The 20,048-nt window shown below is 37.8% G+C and overlaps 1 protein-coding gene across 1 annotated transcript; it reads right to left on the reverse strand.

The window, feature by feature from the left end:
• Positions 1–13,360: 13,360 nt before the first annotated feature.
• LOC143882861 (uncharacterized) lies at positions 13,361–14,270 on the reverse strand. Its single transcript, XM_077386257.1, has 3 exons — positions 13,802–14,270; positions 13,509–13,681; positions 13,361–13,396 (listed from the first exon to the last, which is right to left on the reverse strand). The coding sequence occupies exons 1-3, from the start codon at positions 14,268–14,270 to the stop codon at positions 13,361–13,363; spliced, it is 678 nt and encodes a 225-aa protein (XP_077242372.1).
• Positions 14,271–20,048: the final 5,778 nt, after the last annotated feature.

Consider the following 20,048-nt stretch of genomic DNA (forward strand, 5'->3'; position numbering starts at 1 on the left):
TCTTCTGCCGCATCAACTTTTATTTTAGTATCGAATACGATATATTCGTCCCCTTTTCTTCCCTAGACAACCCCCTTGTGGTGTGAAAACAGTATTCAAAATTACACTAGAGAGAGTTGGCCAGAGGAAGAAAAAGGGGGCAATAGGGAATTAGAATCAACATCCCATTCTTTTTCTACCCATTCAGGCGTTTGGATGGCACAAATGTGCCAAAAGAGGACACCCGGAGCGGTAGAGGAATTTTTCGCAGAAAATGAAAACCCATCAACTCCCCCTCTCCCATGAACCTTAGGTGGGGCCTAACAAATTAATTATTCAGATCTTTGAAAAACGTAGGCCCCACCCATGCTTATTCTTACAACCAGTACTCTCTCCTCTCTTTGATAACCCTCAGTGTGGCTCATCAATGAATGATTTAGATCTTTGAACGCGGACACCATAAAATTTGTATTTTTTTTGTTTTGAAAAAAGGTCACTTGGGCTCACTTTGTTGGAAGATCCAAACCGTTCATTTGTTGTATCCCGATCGATGTCTTGCCCGAAAAATCATCTCCCTGAAATTATACTAATTCTTCGATCCATGGGCAGGGGCGGAGCCAGGAATTTTCTCTCACGGGGGCAAAAAATAGTTGTTATAAAATATTCAAAAATTATTATAAATTAAAGAAATTAAATTCACACTTATTCCAATTCAAATTACTTCCGATTTTAAAAACATTTATATTTTTTTGCCTACAGAAAATTCGCTCAATTTTATTCGGCGATTTTTCATGTTTTGATGTTATAGTTATAAAGATTGGATCTGCGAATTATTAGGTGAGACGAATGCTTCTAGAACATATTTATGAACCCTTTTAAAAAAAAAAACATATTTATGAAGTTGTTCGAAGAGTATTAAGAAAATTGCACGTATTTCTCTATTTAACACATATTCTTAGTAGTTAGTAAAATGTACTTATTTTTCTTAATAAATTGTAACTAAATAGTGGGCCCCGCTACATACATGGGTTTGGGTGGAGATGGTGGGCGGAGATTGTGGGCGGAACACCATGAATACATGGCATGAAATGATGGGCCCCATCCAAGCTATGCATAAGGTGGAAAAATATTCTGCAATTGGAAAAATTCCAAAACTGAGGCCAATAATGTTAAGAGTCAAATCAAATTTCAAAATTTGTTGGGTATCCATTTAGCGTGGTACCAAGACCATCTGGGCCATTGGAGGATATTTTTACAAGATCAATGGTCTTGATTTCATATACATACTTTTCCTCTTTAAACCCCCAGAATTCTTTTTTCTTCTACCGTTGATCATAAAAATTAAAAAGTGGACTTTGAAGGGCAATTTTGTAGTTATTGTTACAAAATAATGGCAGTTTATCAATTGCAAGAAAGTTAAAGGAAATTTATCTTTATCCTCCTAACTCTACCGCACAAACCCTTCCCCTGTGCTCCTAAAAGTTTGAAATTTGACTTTTTTTTTTTTTTTTTGGCAATAAAACAGATTAAGGAGTGATTTTGTATTAGAAAAGACCAACTCAAGGGGGGCTGCCCCCCTTATGATACATGTGGCACCGCCCCTGTCCATGGGGTCGTCATATTAGGTAGGATGGTTAGGGATAATTAGGGGTGCGGGTCGGGTTCGGGTTGAGGCCAACCCGAACCCAACCCGAGCAACCATTTACTCAACCCGGACCCGACCCGAGCAACCCTTTTTGCCAACCAGAGTTCAACCCGATCCGACCCGAGATTTTAAGCTTAAAAACTAAAAAAATTATTAAAATTTTCAGGTTGAACTCGGTTCGGGTTGCCCAAGCCCTCAACCCGAACCCGAACCCGACCCGAACTCAACCCGGGTTGAGAAAACCCAACCCGAACCCGACTTGAACTCAACCCAACCCGAGTTTTTTCCAGGTTGAATTGAGCCCGCCCGAGTTGCACCCCTGGGGATAATCTGATGGAGATGATTTTTGGGGCACAGCCTATTTGCGTCGAGGCTGATAACTTTTAAGTCTTCGAACAAAGTGGCTGCAATGAATTTTCTAGAAAAAATGCACATAATATAATGTATGCACATAGTTGTTATATATTAGGTGGGCCCCATGTATAGTGCATCTGTTCATAGGTGAGCATATATTTTGAAAAATATAATGAAGCCCACCTTGTTCAAACTTCGAAGATCCAAACCATTCAGTTGTTGGACCCTAATATTACTAAACTGTGTCCCAAAAATCATCTTCATTAGATGATACTAACCCTATAAAATCTAGATAAAACACACCATATGGAAATCTCCATAGATCATAGAGTTAGGATCATCCAATGGAGATGATTTTTGTGGTACAACACATTTACATTGGGGCCTAACAAACGAATGGTTTAGATTTTTAAACAAGGTGGGCAGTCTATTTAAAAAACGTGCTTGTACGTACATGTACAGACACCATATAATGCATATTTATTAGGAAATTTATTGCGGCCCACATTATTCCAATATCCAAACTGTTCATTTGAAGGGCTCCAATGTAAATAGGCCTTTCCCCAAAAATCATCTCTATATGATGATCCTAACACTCCAATTTGTAGAGGTTGATCAATGGGTTTGGATCACGGGCAACCCCTATTTACATTGGGCCCAACAAATGAACTGTTTGGATCTTTGAACTAGGTGGACCCGAGTGATTTAAAAAAAAAATGTCCACTTTCTTCCAAGTTCTAAACCATTCATTGTTGGGCCACCAAGGCTTTGTACTCAAAGAGAGAAGACAGTGAACTTGTGGTGGGATTAAGTACAGGTGGGACATACCTAGTTCAAAATTCTAAGTAATTCAATTGTTAGGCCCCACTTAATGTTCATGGGGGGAGAGAAAGAGAGAGAGAGAGAGAGAGAGAGAGAGAGATCTAGAATAGATATGTGCACCGTTGATCTTAAAAACTGACTTTCTGCCAATAATGGGAGAGAAGAAATCCAGCCACAACAGTAGAAAACTAATTCTTCTCTTGCATTATATTAAAAAAAGATACTTTTGTTCGGGGTCAAAGCCAGGGACGAGCAAACATCGAACCTCTTCTAGAATTTTGTGACCCAACACTCTCTCTCTCTCTCTCTCTCTCTCTCTCTCTCTCTCTCTCTCTGCTGTCGGCACTCGGTGCTTATAAATAAGTTTTGCGGTCGCTATCCAAACCAAGCTTCATAGTAAAGATGATTTCTTTTATTTCATTTTCAATACGTTTAAGTAAGTACATAAGCCGGAAGGAGCGGGGTACGCTTTGATAGAAAAGGAGCCCTTTGGTTGTTTATTTGTAAATTCACCGCAAAAAAGGGGTCTATCTTTTGGCATCATGCACCACCATAAGTATTTCATAAAAGGCTATCATTACCGTATCAAGACGTTTGTGTGTTTGAAGATTTTAATGGCCACTCTTCCTTGAACGGCAAGGAAGTTTCATTGGAAAAGGGTCGACTCTTCTTCCCTCTCTCACCATCGACACCACCAAAGAACTCCCATAAAAGCCAATTAACTTACCATAATAAAGGAGTCATATGGAAGCAAAAAAAAAATCCCTATTCCAATTCAAAACCCACCTTCACAACAATTCTTATGTTGGTCTACAATCGAATTCAAGCTCTCAACAAAGTAGTCTAAATCCCTCGATCTAAATCTCATCTTTGTCTGTCCCTCTCTCTCTCTTTATCCTTACTCTCACCCTCCTTCAAATCCATGCTTCCTCATCTTATACTCATTTATCTTCTTTCTCTATGGCTACTAGTAGAAAGATATTATTCCGTCTAATGGGAATTCTCTTATGGGTATGTCTCCTTTTGTGTTTGATTCAGGGGTGGACTCATTTGAGGTCTTGGAGCAATCTCTCTCATCCCACTTTGTTCTTCAACAAGAAATCATTGATTTATAACAAGGTTGAGTTCTCTTCATTCGAAATGCAAAGCAATTCCGCTCATCCCACATTGATCTTCAACAGAAAGTCATTGATGAACAAGGTTGAATTTTCTTCATCCGAAACTCAACGTCAAAACCGATCCGAATCCACGATCGTGGTGGTTCCCGAACAACCACTAGGGCTGATTAACGACACCGAGATCGATCCCCGTTACGGCGTCGAGAAGAGAAAAGTTCCGACGGGCCCAAACCCATTGCACCATTGATATTTCCTCAAAGGAGGTGTTTGTTCACATGGAGAAAATGGCTGGTGAGTGTCATATATCACTTGCATGGTCACATTCATTTTTTCAATGAAGGAGAGAAGCCAAATTAAGATCCATAAGCTCTTGAGATGTATGTTTAATGAGTAAAAATTTGTATGTAATGTGCAAACTACTGTTAAGTTTTAATTAAGTAAATGATCTTCTTCGCTTTGTTTCATTTCTTGGAACCTCTGGTTGAAGATGACAAATTAAAGGGATGATCATTTTTTTTTTATTATTCAAATTTATCTTTGGTGAAATGAGTTGGGTGTTGTTATTATTATATTTTATTCGACAAGAGTAGCTGCAACGGCACTCCACATCACGGGAAATGTAGTTTTAGCCATACGAAATGTTTTTATTAATGGTGAAGATAGTGAGTTATGTTGGAGCTATAGTTTGTATTATCTTAGGTATAGGTAGAGTGTGGGATAAGAGGCAGGAAAAAAAAATTTATTAAGCTATGGGAATGTGGTGTTGTTAGTGATGGGGTCGAATACGCTCCCCTTTTAGTGGCCATTTTCAACCTCTTTTTGTGCATCTTCACAAGCGACTGACATTACTGAAGTTAGTGGCATAGACTTCGGCAAGGGTGTCTGGAATAATGTTTATTTGACTAGAGAGAGGCCATAGCAAAAGTCATATGGCTACTTTTCATATATTAATTAAGGGTAAGGTTTTGTGCACTCTTTACTTTGTTTGTGCACTCTATACTTTGTTTGACTAGTGTCACTTAATCTTTTTTTTTTTTCTTTGATTATTTTGAGATTTCCTGATTGATTTTTAGGTGGATCTCTATCTCTCAAATAAGAGATTTTATATGAGTACTGTAAAAAAGGAAGGTACTGCCCTTGATATTTGATCCAACAGCAGCTCACTTTTTAAGAGGCTGCTGTTGGATTAAATATCAAGGGTGGTACCTTTAAAGTATGTACCACCTTGGCTCTACTTCACGGTCGGGCACCATATAATTCCTCCTCAAATAATATCATTTTATAGAAATTTATAATGACTCAATATCCACCTGGCAATTGTGCTTAGTGATGGAGGGATTGTTTATCTGATGGGACATCACATGGTGAGCTAGTGTGGGTCCAGGTCAATCAGAGAATGAATATCTTAGACATGACATGAATCATTTTAAAGACATTCAAAAGACCACTTTTTTTTTTTATCAACTTGATCTAGGGTCTAGAAATATCCAATGAGGATGGGAGGAAGGCAAATAGTCCAGACTTATAATGGCCAACAATATTCATGAACCTGATCACACTCGAGGTTTTAAATTTCTGTTTCGGGATGCATTTGGGTCCTCCCAGAAACCGAAAATTCAGCCGAAATTTCAAAATTTCGGACGAAATCTATCGAAATCAGATGAATTAATATTTTATACCATACCAAATTTCGACGAAATCTCTGAAATTTCAGGATAATATTAAATATTAAACAAAATCTTTAATTTTTCATAATATTCCTTAAATTTCGACTGGAATTTTGGGGAAAACGAAATTTCGGTCGAAATTTTGTAACGTTTCGACTTTACACATTTTAGAACCTTGATCACACTACGATGACCGGTTTCCTCAACAAAAGTCATGATAATTCAAAAAGATTTTCTCTATACATCTCATTTAAAAAATGTTCGTTCGATCGGTATCATCATTGTAGAATCAAAACCAATGTTCAGCCTCATACCAAGCAGCTAAGAAAATAAGGTGTAAAATGCCCTTGCTGGTGACACATCTTATTTCAAAAAACTTCAATAGAAGGTAAAGGATAATTTGTACCGGAGTCACTAGTTTGTACCTATGTCACATGTTTGGTAGGTTCGCTTAGTTCAGGTTCAGGTTCGCAGTTTGCCACTTCTGACAGAACCCGGTTTGTTAGGGGTAGGTTTTGTTTTTAGTTTGTTTTGCTCCAAATCTGCCATTAGTTTTACTTAAGAAAACCATTCAAATCCTCATTAAATCATTTGTATAAATAAGAGGTGGGAGTTAAGACAAGTGGGAAGTAAAAAAAAAAAATGTATTAGAGTTAGAAATAAGAAAGAAGAAGCCAAAAGCTAAAACGACAATATCAGTTGTAAAACATTAGCCTACCTTTTGTTGATGCCGAAAAATGGACTCGAGCATTGGGAAAAAGCTGTTACCGAGCTCGGCGGCTTGGGACAACCTGTGAGCACATAGAGAACTCATTAGAGGCTTAGAGGGCATGGAGTTTGGACTCCGGGAGACCCTCCGTCGCTCAAGTCAGAACAGAACACCAAACAGGAGAACCGAGGATTAAGGATAGTAAGAGCTAGAGGAGAAATTGAGAGTGGGTTGTGAGATGCATACATTGGAGTTTGGTCACCTCTTTATAGATTTGGAGTCCTAGGCAGTTTAAGAAACTTGCCCTAGTTGGAGTCCCTAGTTGGAGTCTTTCCAGTTGGCCGACTTCCCTATGAAATCGGTTTCCATATTTATCCTTGTCATCGGCACAATAGTCATTCATTCGAGGCTCGGTTTCTAATATTAGGGCTTTAGGGAAAGGTGCAAAGTGGGCTTTGGGGAGAGGTGCGAAGTGGGCTTTGGTTAAGACTCCGAGCACTAGCAGAGCCACATGTCGAGCTTCAACTGGTGGTCAGATTTTTACCCCAACAACACCTTTCATGCTGGTTTGTATTTCTGTACTTATGGTAAATTATTGCAACCTATAATGAGCATAGGCTTGCATGAATGGTTCGCAATATGACATATCATCGAGCAAATTAGGTTGGTCCTCCGCTTCTCATGTGGTGTCTTGAATAAGCCATTTTTGCAGAGCCCATCATAGATAGATGGGCCATTACACAATAAGGGTGCAACTTGGATCAGGTCGGGTTGAGCTTTTGCTTAAAAAATAAATTCACTCCTAATTACTCAAAAGAAAACGATATAAAGACCTGCTTATTAATCTAAGGTACGTCCACCTCTCATGCCCAATCGTATATCCTGAATATCTTAAGGTGGACCATAAGGGTAACATGGCTCAAGCCATGGTGACCCTGCTACGTTCCCCGTTCCACGCCTATGGGTGTTGGCATACCACATTGCTTCATGTGTTAAAATCAGATCTGTTTGCAATCATAGAGTCCCATATATTGATTTCATAAGCATGATGAAAATGAGACTGATCATGGGTTTGTTGGGATGTGATTTTTACCTGACCAAGAAAGACCATTCTCTTTTAATTGAATTATTAAAGGGGTTTGTACCTATAAATCAATGATTTGTAAAATATATAGAGATTAGTCATCAAGAATCATGCTTTAGCCAAATGTTTAATATTTAAAAAAAAAATGTTTTCAAGAAAGCCCCTAAATGTGGATCATATTAGCATACAATAGATACTAAACTCTTTTTTTTTACCAAAAATACCCTTCGTGTGATTGAAGACACAACTCTTTTTTGTTCAGAATTTTTTGGTTGTTGTATCCCTATAAACTTTGTATAGACACCCCACATTTTGCCTACATTTCCAACATTTTATATGTAGGATAAAAAGCATGCCCAAAAATAATAATTAGGCATGAAGAAGAATAGGATGTATCCGAAAGGTACTCGATAGGTTTGGGGAAACCAAACCAAAAGTAATTTTTCAAAACCAACGGCTGAGACCCACAAGTTTGACACAAAGGACTCTTGGAAAGGATAGTGAGGATTGATTCATCTGATAAAATGACCATAGACCGATTAAAGAGAAAATCAAGCACATGAGAAAGATAAATCATCAAGGGCACATGATAGGGCCAAGCTTTTGTTGGTGGTAATGTCAAGAGAATAGAATTTGTAGAGTTGCTTCAAGGCGCGTAAACGCTTTCTTTAACACAAATTTTGCCCCCACCAATTGTTTGATGACGTTTTGCACAAGCGAAATCAAACCCAAAACGCCTTTCAAGAACTTCAAGCCTTAGCGAAAAACACTAAAATTGTTTATGCAGAAAACAGTGTTTAGTGCACTGCTTTATAAAAACTAAAATAAAAAACAAGAGAGAAGGGATTGAGAGAAAAGCTACAGCAATAACTGTTTTCTGTGTATTCAAAAGACAGATTTATGCTCTTTTTATAGAGCATTTGATGTCTATTCATTAAGAGAAACATCTCCTCAAGACATCCATTGGATTGTTTTGAATAATGACCATTCGATCGCATCTCTTTACGATCTAAGTGCTTTGGATCATCCACAAAGTGTCCCTTGTGTTTAAAAATCATCCATGACTGTTGGGAAGCAAAAGACATGAAAGAAGGTTGAAGACGGAAGTGAAAAGCCATGTCCAATTTCTCCCAACGGATAGATTTTCGAACCGCCGCGATCGACCGGGCTACCGCAGTCTCCTCTCGACATGCTTCTGGTCTTTTTTATTTTTTCCGATCCAAAGAACCGCGGTTGACCAGGCTAGCCCAAACCTTTCTGGAAATTGATTATGTTTTCAGAATCCAATCCGCGGTCGCCCGGGAACTTCCGGTCGACCGGCCCTATCTGAAAATTATTTTTTTCTATTTTAAATATCACTTGTAAAAATCCTTTTAATTTTCAATACTATTTTGAAAATCTCTAACAATCCCCCCACCATTTTCAAAATGAAAATAACTTTCTCATCAGGCTTGGAAACCTTATGCATAAATGAAGATATCTCTCGATTTGAACCTTCACTTAGTGAAAATACATCAAAGTTAGCCAGAATTACATAGCAGACGTATCTTTGAACTAGCTATTCTATTTGACTAACCGGACACATCTTCACACATAAGATTTCGTCTTTATAAGCAGTTTCTAAGAGCCGACACATGTATTGGCCTTTTGTCTATATCTTGGTTTCACGAGTACTCTAGAGACTAGCCAAGTCTCATAGGAAGCGGCACCACTCCCACACTCACATAGGTAGACTTATTAAGCGTGTCCCTGTAACTAAAGCACTCCAACACTATGTTATAAGTCTATTAAGAGCTCATTTGCTCATCCTTACCCTTATAAACATTACATGTACCAAGTCTATCAGTGCTTGCAATCAGGAACGAAGCTAGGAATTTGCTCTAGGGGGGCAAAGTTGCAAAGAAGGTTGTTATAGCATGTTGAGGCCCACCATTCTACACTTCATGTTTGATAGGTAGGGCCCACCATCTCCCCCTAACCGATGCATAAGGTGGAACCCACATTTTACACCTCAAATTTTGATGTAGTAGGGCCCACTATGCATTGCCCAAGAATATTGGTGATTTAATAAATTCCAAGACCCCCAAGAGGATCACTTTCTACTTTGAAAATCCCAATAATATTCGAGATTTTATATTTTGCGTGCACGTAAAGTCAAGCATTTTTCAAAAAATACTATGGGGCCCACTTCATACGATGATCCAAACCGTTCATTTATTGGGCCACAACATAAATAGGTTGCATCACGTAAATCATCTCCATAGGATGATCCTAACCATTCAATCTATAAAGGTTTCTATAGCGGGCAATCCCATTATAGATCGGAGGGTTAGGATCATCCTATGGAGATTATTTACAGGGTGCAGGCGTGCAACCTACTTATATCGTGCGCAACAAATGAACAGTTTGGATCATCTTATGAATTGGGCCCTACTTTTTAAAAAATACTTGACTTTACATTCATACAACATATAAAATCTCATAATTAACTAGTAGAGTTTTCATATGTATAGTCCAGTATTTTTCAAAAAGTATTGTCCAGGCCATGCCATAGGATGATCCAAACCGTCCATTTGATGGGCCACAACGTTAATAGGCTGTGCCCAAAAATTCATTTACATGGGACGATCCTAGCCCTCTAATATATATAGAGGTGTACATCATATTATGTTCCCACATAAATGAATTTTTGGGCACGACCTATTTTCGTCTTGGCACATCAAATGGATGGTTTAGATCATCCTGTGGTGCAGCCCGTACAATACAATTTTTCTAATACGGGCTTACACCATGTAAAATCTTGTGACTCCCTTAATCAAATGGACGGCTTTGATCGTCTTGTTGTGTACTATTTTTCAAATACAGGCCTACATCATATACAATCATGCAGATAAGGTGCCATTCCCCTCAGCAAATCAGTTGAAACAAGAGAGGGGGCATTGATTGATATTGAGAGAGAGAGAGAGAGATATAGAGGGGTTATCTAGGTGGAAAAAGGGCATTAATAGGTGACAAAATCCTATAATATATGGAAGATTCTGGATAGAGTTAATCTAGGAGGAAAAAGGCATTAATTTGGTTGGCAAAATCCTATAAGATAGGGAAGATTCTGGATTTTCATAGAAGAGGGGCAACTTTATGAAAAACTCTTAATCCTATAGATTTTGAAAATTTTCTAGATTTCAGGGGGGGAATTGCCCCCTGGACCTCCTTGGCTTTGTCCCTGTTTGCAATCACTCCATACGATGTACTTGGAGTCATTGAACTCGAGACTTGATGTTTTTTCAAGTGTTGAGTCGATTTTCCATCATTTGTGACTATTGGTTAATGGCTTTAACCCCATCCCTACTAATGTTTTACACATCAGATCTCTTACAAGAGCTTTAGTCAAAGGATCAGCCAAATTTTGGCTTGATCTCACATAATCAATGGTTACAACCCCATTGGTCAATAACTCTCTTATAGTAAGTACTATGTTTAAGTCCTATATGTTTGGACTTACCATTATAAGCATGATTATATGCTCTTGATAGTGTGGCTTGACTATCACAATGAACATAAATCGATGGCGTTGGTTCAGGCCATAACGGAATTTCCAATAAGGAATTCCTAAGCGATTCTACATCTTTACAACATGCAGCCAAGGCTATAAATTATGCTTCCATAGTAGAAGTAGTATAGCATGTTTGCTTTTTAGAGGCCCAGGAGACGGCTCTCCCACCAAGAGTGAAAATCCACCCACTGGTTGAAGCATGGTCTATACACTCAGTTATCCAACTAGTATCTATGTATCCTTCTATCACTATTGGATATCCACTATAACATAAACCATATTCCATAGTCCTCTTTAAGTATCTAAATATTCTATATATTGCATTCCAATGCGCAAAACCAGGACTACTGGTAAACCTACTAAGTTTACCTACTGCAAAAGCTATATCTGGTCTAGTACATGTCATAGCATACATGAGACTACCAATAGCACTAGCATACTCTAGTTGGAAAATGATCCTACCATGATTAGGATATAGCCTCCCACTAGAATCAATAGGTGTTGAAACAGGTGAACACTCAAAATGATTGAACTTTTTTAGCACCTTTTCTATGTAATGAGATTGGGTTAGAATCAAACCATTGTCATTCCTTATGATTCTTATTCCCAAGATTAGATCTGCTTCACCCATGTCTTTCATATCAAAATTTTGAGACAAAAATGATTTAGTACTTTGAATATATGCAATATCTGTACTAAATATTAACATGTTATCAACATATAGACATATTATAACACCTTTATTACCTTCAAATTTACTATAAATACACTTACCTGACTCGTGTATTCTATAGCCATTTGACACTAAAACTTTATCGAATCTTTCATGTCATTGCTTAGGGGCTTGCTTAAGGCCATACAAAGATTTGATTAGTTTATAAACATTATGCTCTTGTCCTGATAGTATGAAACATTCTTTTTGTTCCATGTATACTTCTTCATCCAATTCATCATTCAAGAATGCAGTTTTAACATCCATTTGGTGACTATGAAGTTTGTATATGGAAGCAAGAGCTATCAAGACTCTAATGGTAAAAATCCTAGCAACTGGTGAATATGTGTCAAAGTAATCAATACCGGATTTTTGTGTTAGCCCTTTGGCAACTAGTCTTGCCTTAAACTTCTCTATTGATCCATCTACTCTCATCTTCTTCTTGAAGATCCACTTACAACATATTGGTTTTGACCCAGGTGGTAGGTCAACTAACATACAAGTCTTATTTCCCATTATAGAATCCATTTCATCATTAATTGCTTCATTCCAAAAGACAACATCTTATGACTTTACGGCTTCTACATAGGTTTGAGGATCACTTTCTATGTTTAAGTCTAACATGATCGAAGTATGAAGTTTTTCTCTTGTTCCTTCTACTGGATAAGTAACAAAGTTAGGACCAAAACTCTTTTCTTTTCGATTTCTTTTACTTCTTCTTATATCACTAGTTTCACCGACTTCTTTTTGAAGTTCTAGAGGGGGTTCCATGGAAGTACTAGACTCAACTTCCTTTGGAATAGAAGTAAATCTATTTCATAGAAAATAGCATCTCTTGACTCAACTATAGTGTTTACCTCAAGAAAATCATTGGGTTCTATCAATAGAAATCTATAGGCCTTACTATGAATGGCATATCCTAAGAAAATACCTTCAATACCCTTCTCTCCTAACTTTCTTAACTTTGACTTAGGGACTTTAACTATAGCCCTACAACTCCAAACTTTAAAGTAACTTAAGTTTAGTTTTCTGTTCTTCCAAAACTTATAAGGGGTTATATTAGAATTCTTACTTGAAACTCTATTCAAGATGTGACAAGCCGTAAGTAAGGCTTCACCCCAAAAACTCTTGTTTAAACTAGAATTTACAAGCATTACATTTACCATTTCAATTAAAGTCATATTTTTCCTTTCAGCTACTCCATTTTGCTGTGGAGTATAAGGGGCAGTAGTTTCATGAATAATGCCTTCCGATTCACAAAAATCAAGAAAGTAATATTCACTACCCCTATCGGATCTTAAACACTTAATATTTGATCCACATTGGTTTTCAACTTCAGTTTTATATACTTTAAACTTTTGTAAAACCTCATTTTTGTGACTAAGGAGATATACATAACAGTACTTTGAATGGTCATCAATAAAAGTGACAAAGTACTTTTTGCCTCATTTAGTGGGGACACTATGTATATCACACATATCACTATGAACAAGGTCTAACAAGTTATTATTCCTATACACTTTAGGAAATGACTTTGTAATGATCTTAGTTTGCATGCATATTTTGCATTTATCTACCAAGTCATGTTGATACTTAGGAATCAATTCTAATTTAACCATATCATTCATTTTCTTAGCATTAACATGTCCTAATCGACTATGCCATAAAGATAAAGAAGAATCAACAACATAAGTAAACATATTCACTTTATTAATATTCAACTTAAACATTCCTTCATACATATATCCCCTCCCTACAAAGGTACCCCCTTTAGAAAGAATAAATTTGTCAGATTCAAATACAAGTTTGAAGCCATTCTTGTTAAGAATGCTTCCAGACATCAAATTCTTTCTAACTTCTAGTACATGATAGACATTGGTTAGATTGTGACATTTGCCAGATGTGAATTCAAGTTCCACCTTTCCTTTTTCTTTGACTTCTGCTGTCGACGAATTGCCCATATAGAGTACACTTCCATCTTCAACTATTTCGTAGGTTGAAAAGAGATTCCTGTCTATGCAGACATGCACCGTCGCGCCTGAGTCAATCCATCAATCATTGCCATCTTCAAGCACATTTTCCTCTAAAATCATGGCCACAAACTTTTCTTTGTCTGTTGGTGCACCCGACTTCTTATCTTTAAGAACAAGGCACTCACTTTTGTAATAGCCAGGTTTGCCATAATTGAAACAAGCCCATTTTCTTCTCTTGTTCTTATTGAACTTCTTTTCGAGATTCTTATTTCTCTTCTGATTGCCTTTCCCTTGTTGGTTCGAGTCCTTTACATTTTTCACCAAATAGATTTTAGAGGATAAATGTTCATGCTCTTCTTTGTTATCTCTTATCCTTGACTCTTCCTCAATCCTGAGGCATTGAGCCAAATCTTCAAGAGACATTTTCTCTTTCTTGTGCTTAAGACTTTTTCTAAAGTCTTTCCAAGTTGGTGGAAGTTTATCAATTATCGAAGGTACAATGAAAGAGTCATCAAGAAGAATGCCTTGCAAATGTATTTGACTTACTATATGTTGAATTTTATGTAACTGATCAATGACTGATCTATCATTTACCATGCGGAAATTCAAAAACTGACTTACAGTAAACTTCTTGCTACTTGCATCTTCCGCCATGTATTTGGTTTCAAGTACAGTCCAAATCTCACTTGCCGATCCCATAATGTGGTTATGTCGAAAAGTGTATCCGACATAGTGTTGAGGATGTGTCATTTGCAGATGTAGTCATCTTGTTCTCATTTCAGCCTTGCACGAGCCTGCGCTAGAGTCTCATTTTCAACTGCCACCGGCTTTGGGGTTGTGAGAACACGAACCACTTTGAGTGAAGTGAGAATGAAGTGCAACTTCTTCTGCCACCGCTTGAAACTCTCTTTGTCAAAACGTTCAAGTTTGACGAATCGAAAACAACACCATTTAAGCACTCAAAAACAACGAGAGAAATTTGTCTTAAGATTGTTGGTGGGAATGTCGAGAGAATAGAATTTGTAGAATTGCTTCAAGGCGCGTAATCGCTTTCCTTCAGACAAATTTCGCCCCCACCAATTTTGTGCAAAGGGGATCCGCGAATTGCCTCTAAGATACAATGAAGCCTTGTAGGAAGATTTTATAAATGTTTGATGACGCTTTGCACAAGCAGAATCAAACCCAAAACGCCTTTCAAGAACTTCATGCCTTAGAGAAAAACACAAACTGTTTCTGTAGAAAACAGTGTTTAGTGCACTGCTTTATGAAAACTAAAATGAAAAACAAGAGAGAAGGGGATTGAGAGAGAAAAGCTACAGCAATAACTGTTTTTCTGTGTATTCAAAAGACAGATTTATGCTATTTTTATAGAGCATTTGATGTCTATTCATTAAGATAAACATATCTTCAAGACATCCCTTGGATTGGTTTGAATAATGACCATTCGATCGCCGATTTAAGTGTTTTGGATCATCCACAAAGTGTCCCTGGTGTTTAAAAATCATCCATGACTGTTGGGAAGCAAAAGACATGAAAGAAAGTTGAAAACGGAAGTGAAAAGCCATGTTCAATTTCTCCCAACGGATAGATTTTCGAACCGCCACGGTCGATCGGGCTACCGCAGTCGCCCGCCGACATGCTTCTGGTCTTTTTATTTTTTTCCGATCCAAAGAACAGCGGTCGACCGGGCTACTCGCGGTCGCCCGCCCAAACCTTTCTGGAAATTGATTATGTTTCTAGAAACCAATCCGCGGTCGCCCGGGAACCCCTGGTCGACCGGCCCTGTTTGAAAAAAAAAATTCTATTTTAAATATAACTTGTAAAAATCCTTTTAATTTTCAATACCATTTTGAAAATCTCTAATAGCTTTCGGTTAAACATGAAAAAAAAAATCAATGAAAATGGGAGTTTTACAGAATTTGCAATGAGAAAAGCTGAAAAGGGTATTCTGGTTATTTTCTATTTATTTCTCATCTTCAATGAGATAACATATTTCGGTTATTTTCCATGACATAGGGCATTTTGATAATTTTCCTTGACATAAAAGTATATTTAGGATTGTTTCCTTTTCTAGATATTATTTATACTTTTATCATATTCCATGAGATAAGGGTGTTTTGATCATTTTTCTTGATTGGTATTTTATGAGTTTTTTCTTTTAAAATAAGTTTTTTTGTCTTTCAATTTTCTCATTTTTCATGAGATAAGGGTATATGGGTCACTTTTTCGTGAGGGGAAAGAGCTGCTAATTATAACTTTGAAGTTCTAACCGTTTGAGAAGGATTCTTGGGTGAGCGTTAACTAGAGAATGGTTGAGCTGTGTTTCTCAACCTTGAGGTCTCTGGTTCGATCTCGGCTTACTAATACACACACACATAGTTTGGCTTTGGCAGAGTCTTTGGGTTTAAATCTCGGACCTTCCAACTAACTCGATCGTGTTTTCAGAGTGGAAGCTAATAGTCGGACTGAGACTAAGGCGATACTCCTGAAGTTCCCTGGACTTCCCAAAGGTCCAACATGAATAAATACCCTATGAGCGTGATTTATGTATGGAATGAGATAAAAATGATTATATAAAATGGCAAGTATGCCCATTTTCAAGGATACAATTTTAGAAAATCATCATCTCAACCACTATTTCCATCAACTACGGAAGACTAGCGTCGCCTGGTGTCTCACTGCCCATCCAACATGACACAAGAGAGGCCTAAGAGGATAAGGTAGTCTGTGAGCCAAAAAAATGGATCTAATTAAAATCTAGGGAACTCTCTTTTCACTGACCAAACTCTCCTCCAGTGTCGCATTGTGTCACGCCCCCGACCGCGGGGCACGTGACAGGCGTCGCACGCTTACTAGGCGAATCTGGCAAGCGTGCAAGGTTATTGAACGTGTAATCATTCCAGATAAGCATGGTAATGGACATAATATCCACAGACATGTAAAAAAGATGCAAGTAGATAACTTATCTACTCCGTCAACTTAAAATAGAGTGGGGGCCCACATTGTTTGGGTGATGCAAACCATTAATTTGATGGGCCCTCACATAGATAGGATGTGCCCAAGAAATCAGCTCCATAGGATCATCCCAACTAAGGGTGTCAATTTTGGCTCGGGCTCAGAAGCTCGCTTGAGCTCGGCTCGAATCCTTAACGAGCCGAGCTAGGCCAGGCTCGGCTCGGCTCGGCTTGTTAAGGCTCGTTAAGATTTTAATATATTTAAATATATATATTATATATTAATATACACACTAAAAGGGTTGTCCAAGGAGTGAAAGGGGGAGGCAAAATATGTCACTTTTTTTTTTGGAACCCCATTTGTTACTTGGACCACCCCCCCCGTAGTGTAAAAAGAGTGGTCAAATTAAACTAAATAGGGTTGTCCAGGGAAGATCAGGGGTGTGAACTTAATATAACCCGAGCTCGATAAGGCTCGCGAGCCTGGCCGAGCCTGACCAAGCTGAGCCGAGCCGAGCCCGAGGGAGCTTTGAGCTTAACGAGCCGAGCGTCGGACGCTCGTTTCCACCCTTAATCCCAACCCTTGGATTTGTGGAGGTTAAAATGGACGGGTATAAACTCTTTTCTCCGTATAATTCCTCTGCAAAAAGAAGATGAAAAACCCTACTCGTACAAAGAAAGAGGGCGTAGTGAAAGAACATATCTTTGTGATAATCCCTAGAAGGTGAGAACAAGCAGAAAATCTAGCAGAAAATGAAATCTATAAACGGATCAGTCGTCTCTTCCAATCCCATCTCTCTCAAAACAGCCACTCGCACTATCTCTCGTTCCGTCTCCACCGAAACCGGAGCTTCACAAGCCGTTTCGGCCTACCTGGAACGCTCTTCCGTTTCCTTCAATGACCTTCTCCGATTCCATCAAGAAATGAAAACCCTGAATAAATCTAAACGCAAGCACAGAGAAAATACCTTCTTCGAAACGGTCAAAAACTGGTCAATTGATCAAAAGGCACAGCATAGGAAGAAGAAGAGGAGAAAAAACCAGGGCCACGATTAACCACTGATAATTTGATGCAACGGTGTGTTTCGAAGAAAAAAAGGGTTTTTTTTTTGTTTTTTGTTTTTTTTTGCATATGCTTCTTATCATCATTTTTCTGTAATTGAATGGAAGTGACTACAGATTGTCACATTGATGTTTTCTTTATCTTGCAAATTAGAAAGGAATTGTTCTTGCTTTTAAGCCCAATTTTGATTAAAAGAAAGGGAAAAATACAGATACACCCCCTCTAATTTCTGACACATTCAACTCTAAAACTTTCAAAACATGACAAGTACACCCCCTGTAATTTTATTTTTTTATGTGACGGAGTAGATGGCGAGGCGGAAATGACCAAAATGCCCTTGTCTTCCCCAATTGAAAATTAGGATTTTCAGATTTGAAAACTGAAAAATTAGGATTTGATTCAAACCCTTGTTTATTTATCATCATAAACCCTAGATTTAGGAGTTTTATTTGTCTTCATTCACACCATTATAATGATTTGCATATAAACCCTAATATTTTAGGGCTTTTTTTTGTTTTTATCAATATTTTTTTCTTGAAATGTGGGTTTGATGTAGCCATGGGGTGGGGTTTCATTGTCTGTGGTGGAGGTGACGGCAATGGCCGGAGATGGCGACGGTGGCGGTGGAAATGGCGTAACCTTATTCCCTCTGCAAATGAGGGTATTTTTGTCCTCAAAATATTAACCGTGGTTAGTTTCTGTCTTTCCGTCAGGTTAAACTGACGGACCGTTGACGGAGGGGGTGTACTTGTCACATTTTGAAACCTCGGGAGGTGTACTTGTCACGTTTTGGAAGTCAGGGTTAGAGTTAAACGTGTCAAAAACAAGAGGGGGTGCAAATATAATTTTAGTATTCTAGTGGAAATTTTTTCTTGAGAATTTTTTTTCCTATCCTCGATTTAGAGGGAAATGATATAGTTATGGTGGGATTTGCTAGGGACCATCGCAGAAGGCATTTTCCCAATGAATCAGATACCGAAATCAAAACGAATCATTAAACCAATACTGTAAGGCCACGTTTGGATGCCGCATGTTTTTGTATTTGGATTTGGATTTGAGTTTTGGATACAAAATACATCAATCATCCTCATGCTCATGTTGTACAAGGGAGTGAGGGAGGGACATCTTGCTGTTGCTACAGCAAGGTCGAGGAGCAACGAGGGGTGAAGGATCGCAGGAAAGATGAAAATCAGATTATTATTATTTTTCACTGTTGTAGCTGATTTAACAATCAAAGGATCCGATCCAGATTCACATCTCAACTGCAAATGTGAGAAATCCAAATTTAAATCTTTGGGTGTTTAAATGTGGCCTAAGTGTATTTGTGGTATAATATGCCATTATGTATTACATAATTATATTTGTATGAATTACATAAAAATGTGGTGTGTGTATTATGTAGAAATGTTTAGGCGAATTATATGTAAAATTTCACATCTTTCAAAAAAAAATATATATATATATATATGTCAAATTTCATATGTACTAGATCAGACATGCACTACAACACATGTCACTAAATTTTCGATGTTAAATCATTATGGGCATTTTTTTATCTGATGTGATGGTTTTTTAGTGTACGTTTGTGCTCATTTTATTGTTTCCATACGTTTCCATAATTGTACTGGATTTTTACATAAATTTCAATTCAAAACCGATTTATTTCTATTTCTGCCACGATCAAATCACATGCCGAAACCTGAAACCTTGATTTTCGAAAAAATATTGAATGTAAACTCAGCTTGTAAGAAGGTGTGTTCCCACCTAGGATTGCTCCAAACAAGGCTACAAAGCAAATTCCCAAGGCTTCGGTTTTCAGCTTCGGTCTGCCCATCGTATGGACACTACCAAAAGACAGAGTGGTATAAAAAAAATTTCAAGGACTTCTCGAAAAATAACTTATAAATTTACGATCACTATAAGAAGTAATGGAACACTCCATGCAAACGAACTATCCCGTAGAAGTATAAAGAAGTAATATGCGATGGTCTTGCAGCAAGCTACAAGATGTGTCACTTTTGAAATCTGTCTATAATGACAAATATAGAATCTCTATCTCTTTGAGTTCTTGGAAGACCCTGGACAAAATCCATGCTCATATATGTCCATGGAGCTTCAAGTATAGGCACTGCTGGCATTAGTAGTAGTTTCTTTGGAAGTTTGGCATGCACAATATTGATCAACCAACCTAAATATCTCCTTGTGCATAGATGGCCAAAAATAATCTTTAGAGACAAGTTGTAGGATCATATCGCTTCCAAAGTGCCCTTCATGGGATTCTTGCATAATCTAATGTCGAAGAGAGCTTTCTGACACATAATTGATTCCCTTTCAATAGGAAACCTTCTTGAAGACAGAAGTCATGTTATTTTTCTTCACCTAACCCCACTTTTGAACCATCCCAATCTGCTTCTA

The sequence above is a fragment of the Tasmannia lanceolata genome, unplaced genomic scaffold (genome assembly GCF_043159265.1).
Source record: "Tasmannia lanceolata isolate RefF3 unplaced genomic scaffold, GAP_Taslan_0.1 ptg000008l, whole genome shotgun sequence".
NCBI classification, from domain to species: Eukaryota; Viridiplantae; Streptophyta; class Magnoliopsida; order Canellales; family Winteraceae; genus Tasmannia; species Tasmannia lanceolata.

Bases quoted from the DNA above. Each gene is read 5' to 3' on its own strand.
- LOC143882861 (XM_077386257.1), bottom strand. From the start codon at position 14,270: ATGGCGGAAGATGCAAGTAGCAAGAAGTTTACTGTAAGTCAGTTTTTG. The intron at 13,682-13,801 runs GTGAGTGCCTTG...GGATTGACTCAG, and splicing joins CAAACCTGGCTATTACAAAA to GCGCGACGGTGCATGTCTGC. The intron at 13,397-13,508 runs GTACTAGAAGTT...GTACCTTTGTAG, and splicing joins ATCTAACCAATGTCTATCAT to GGAGGGGATATATGTATGAA.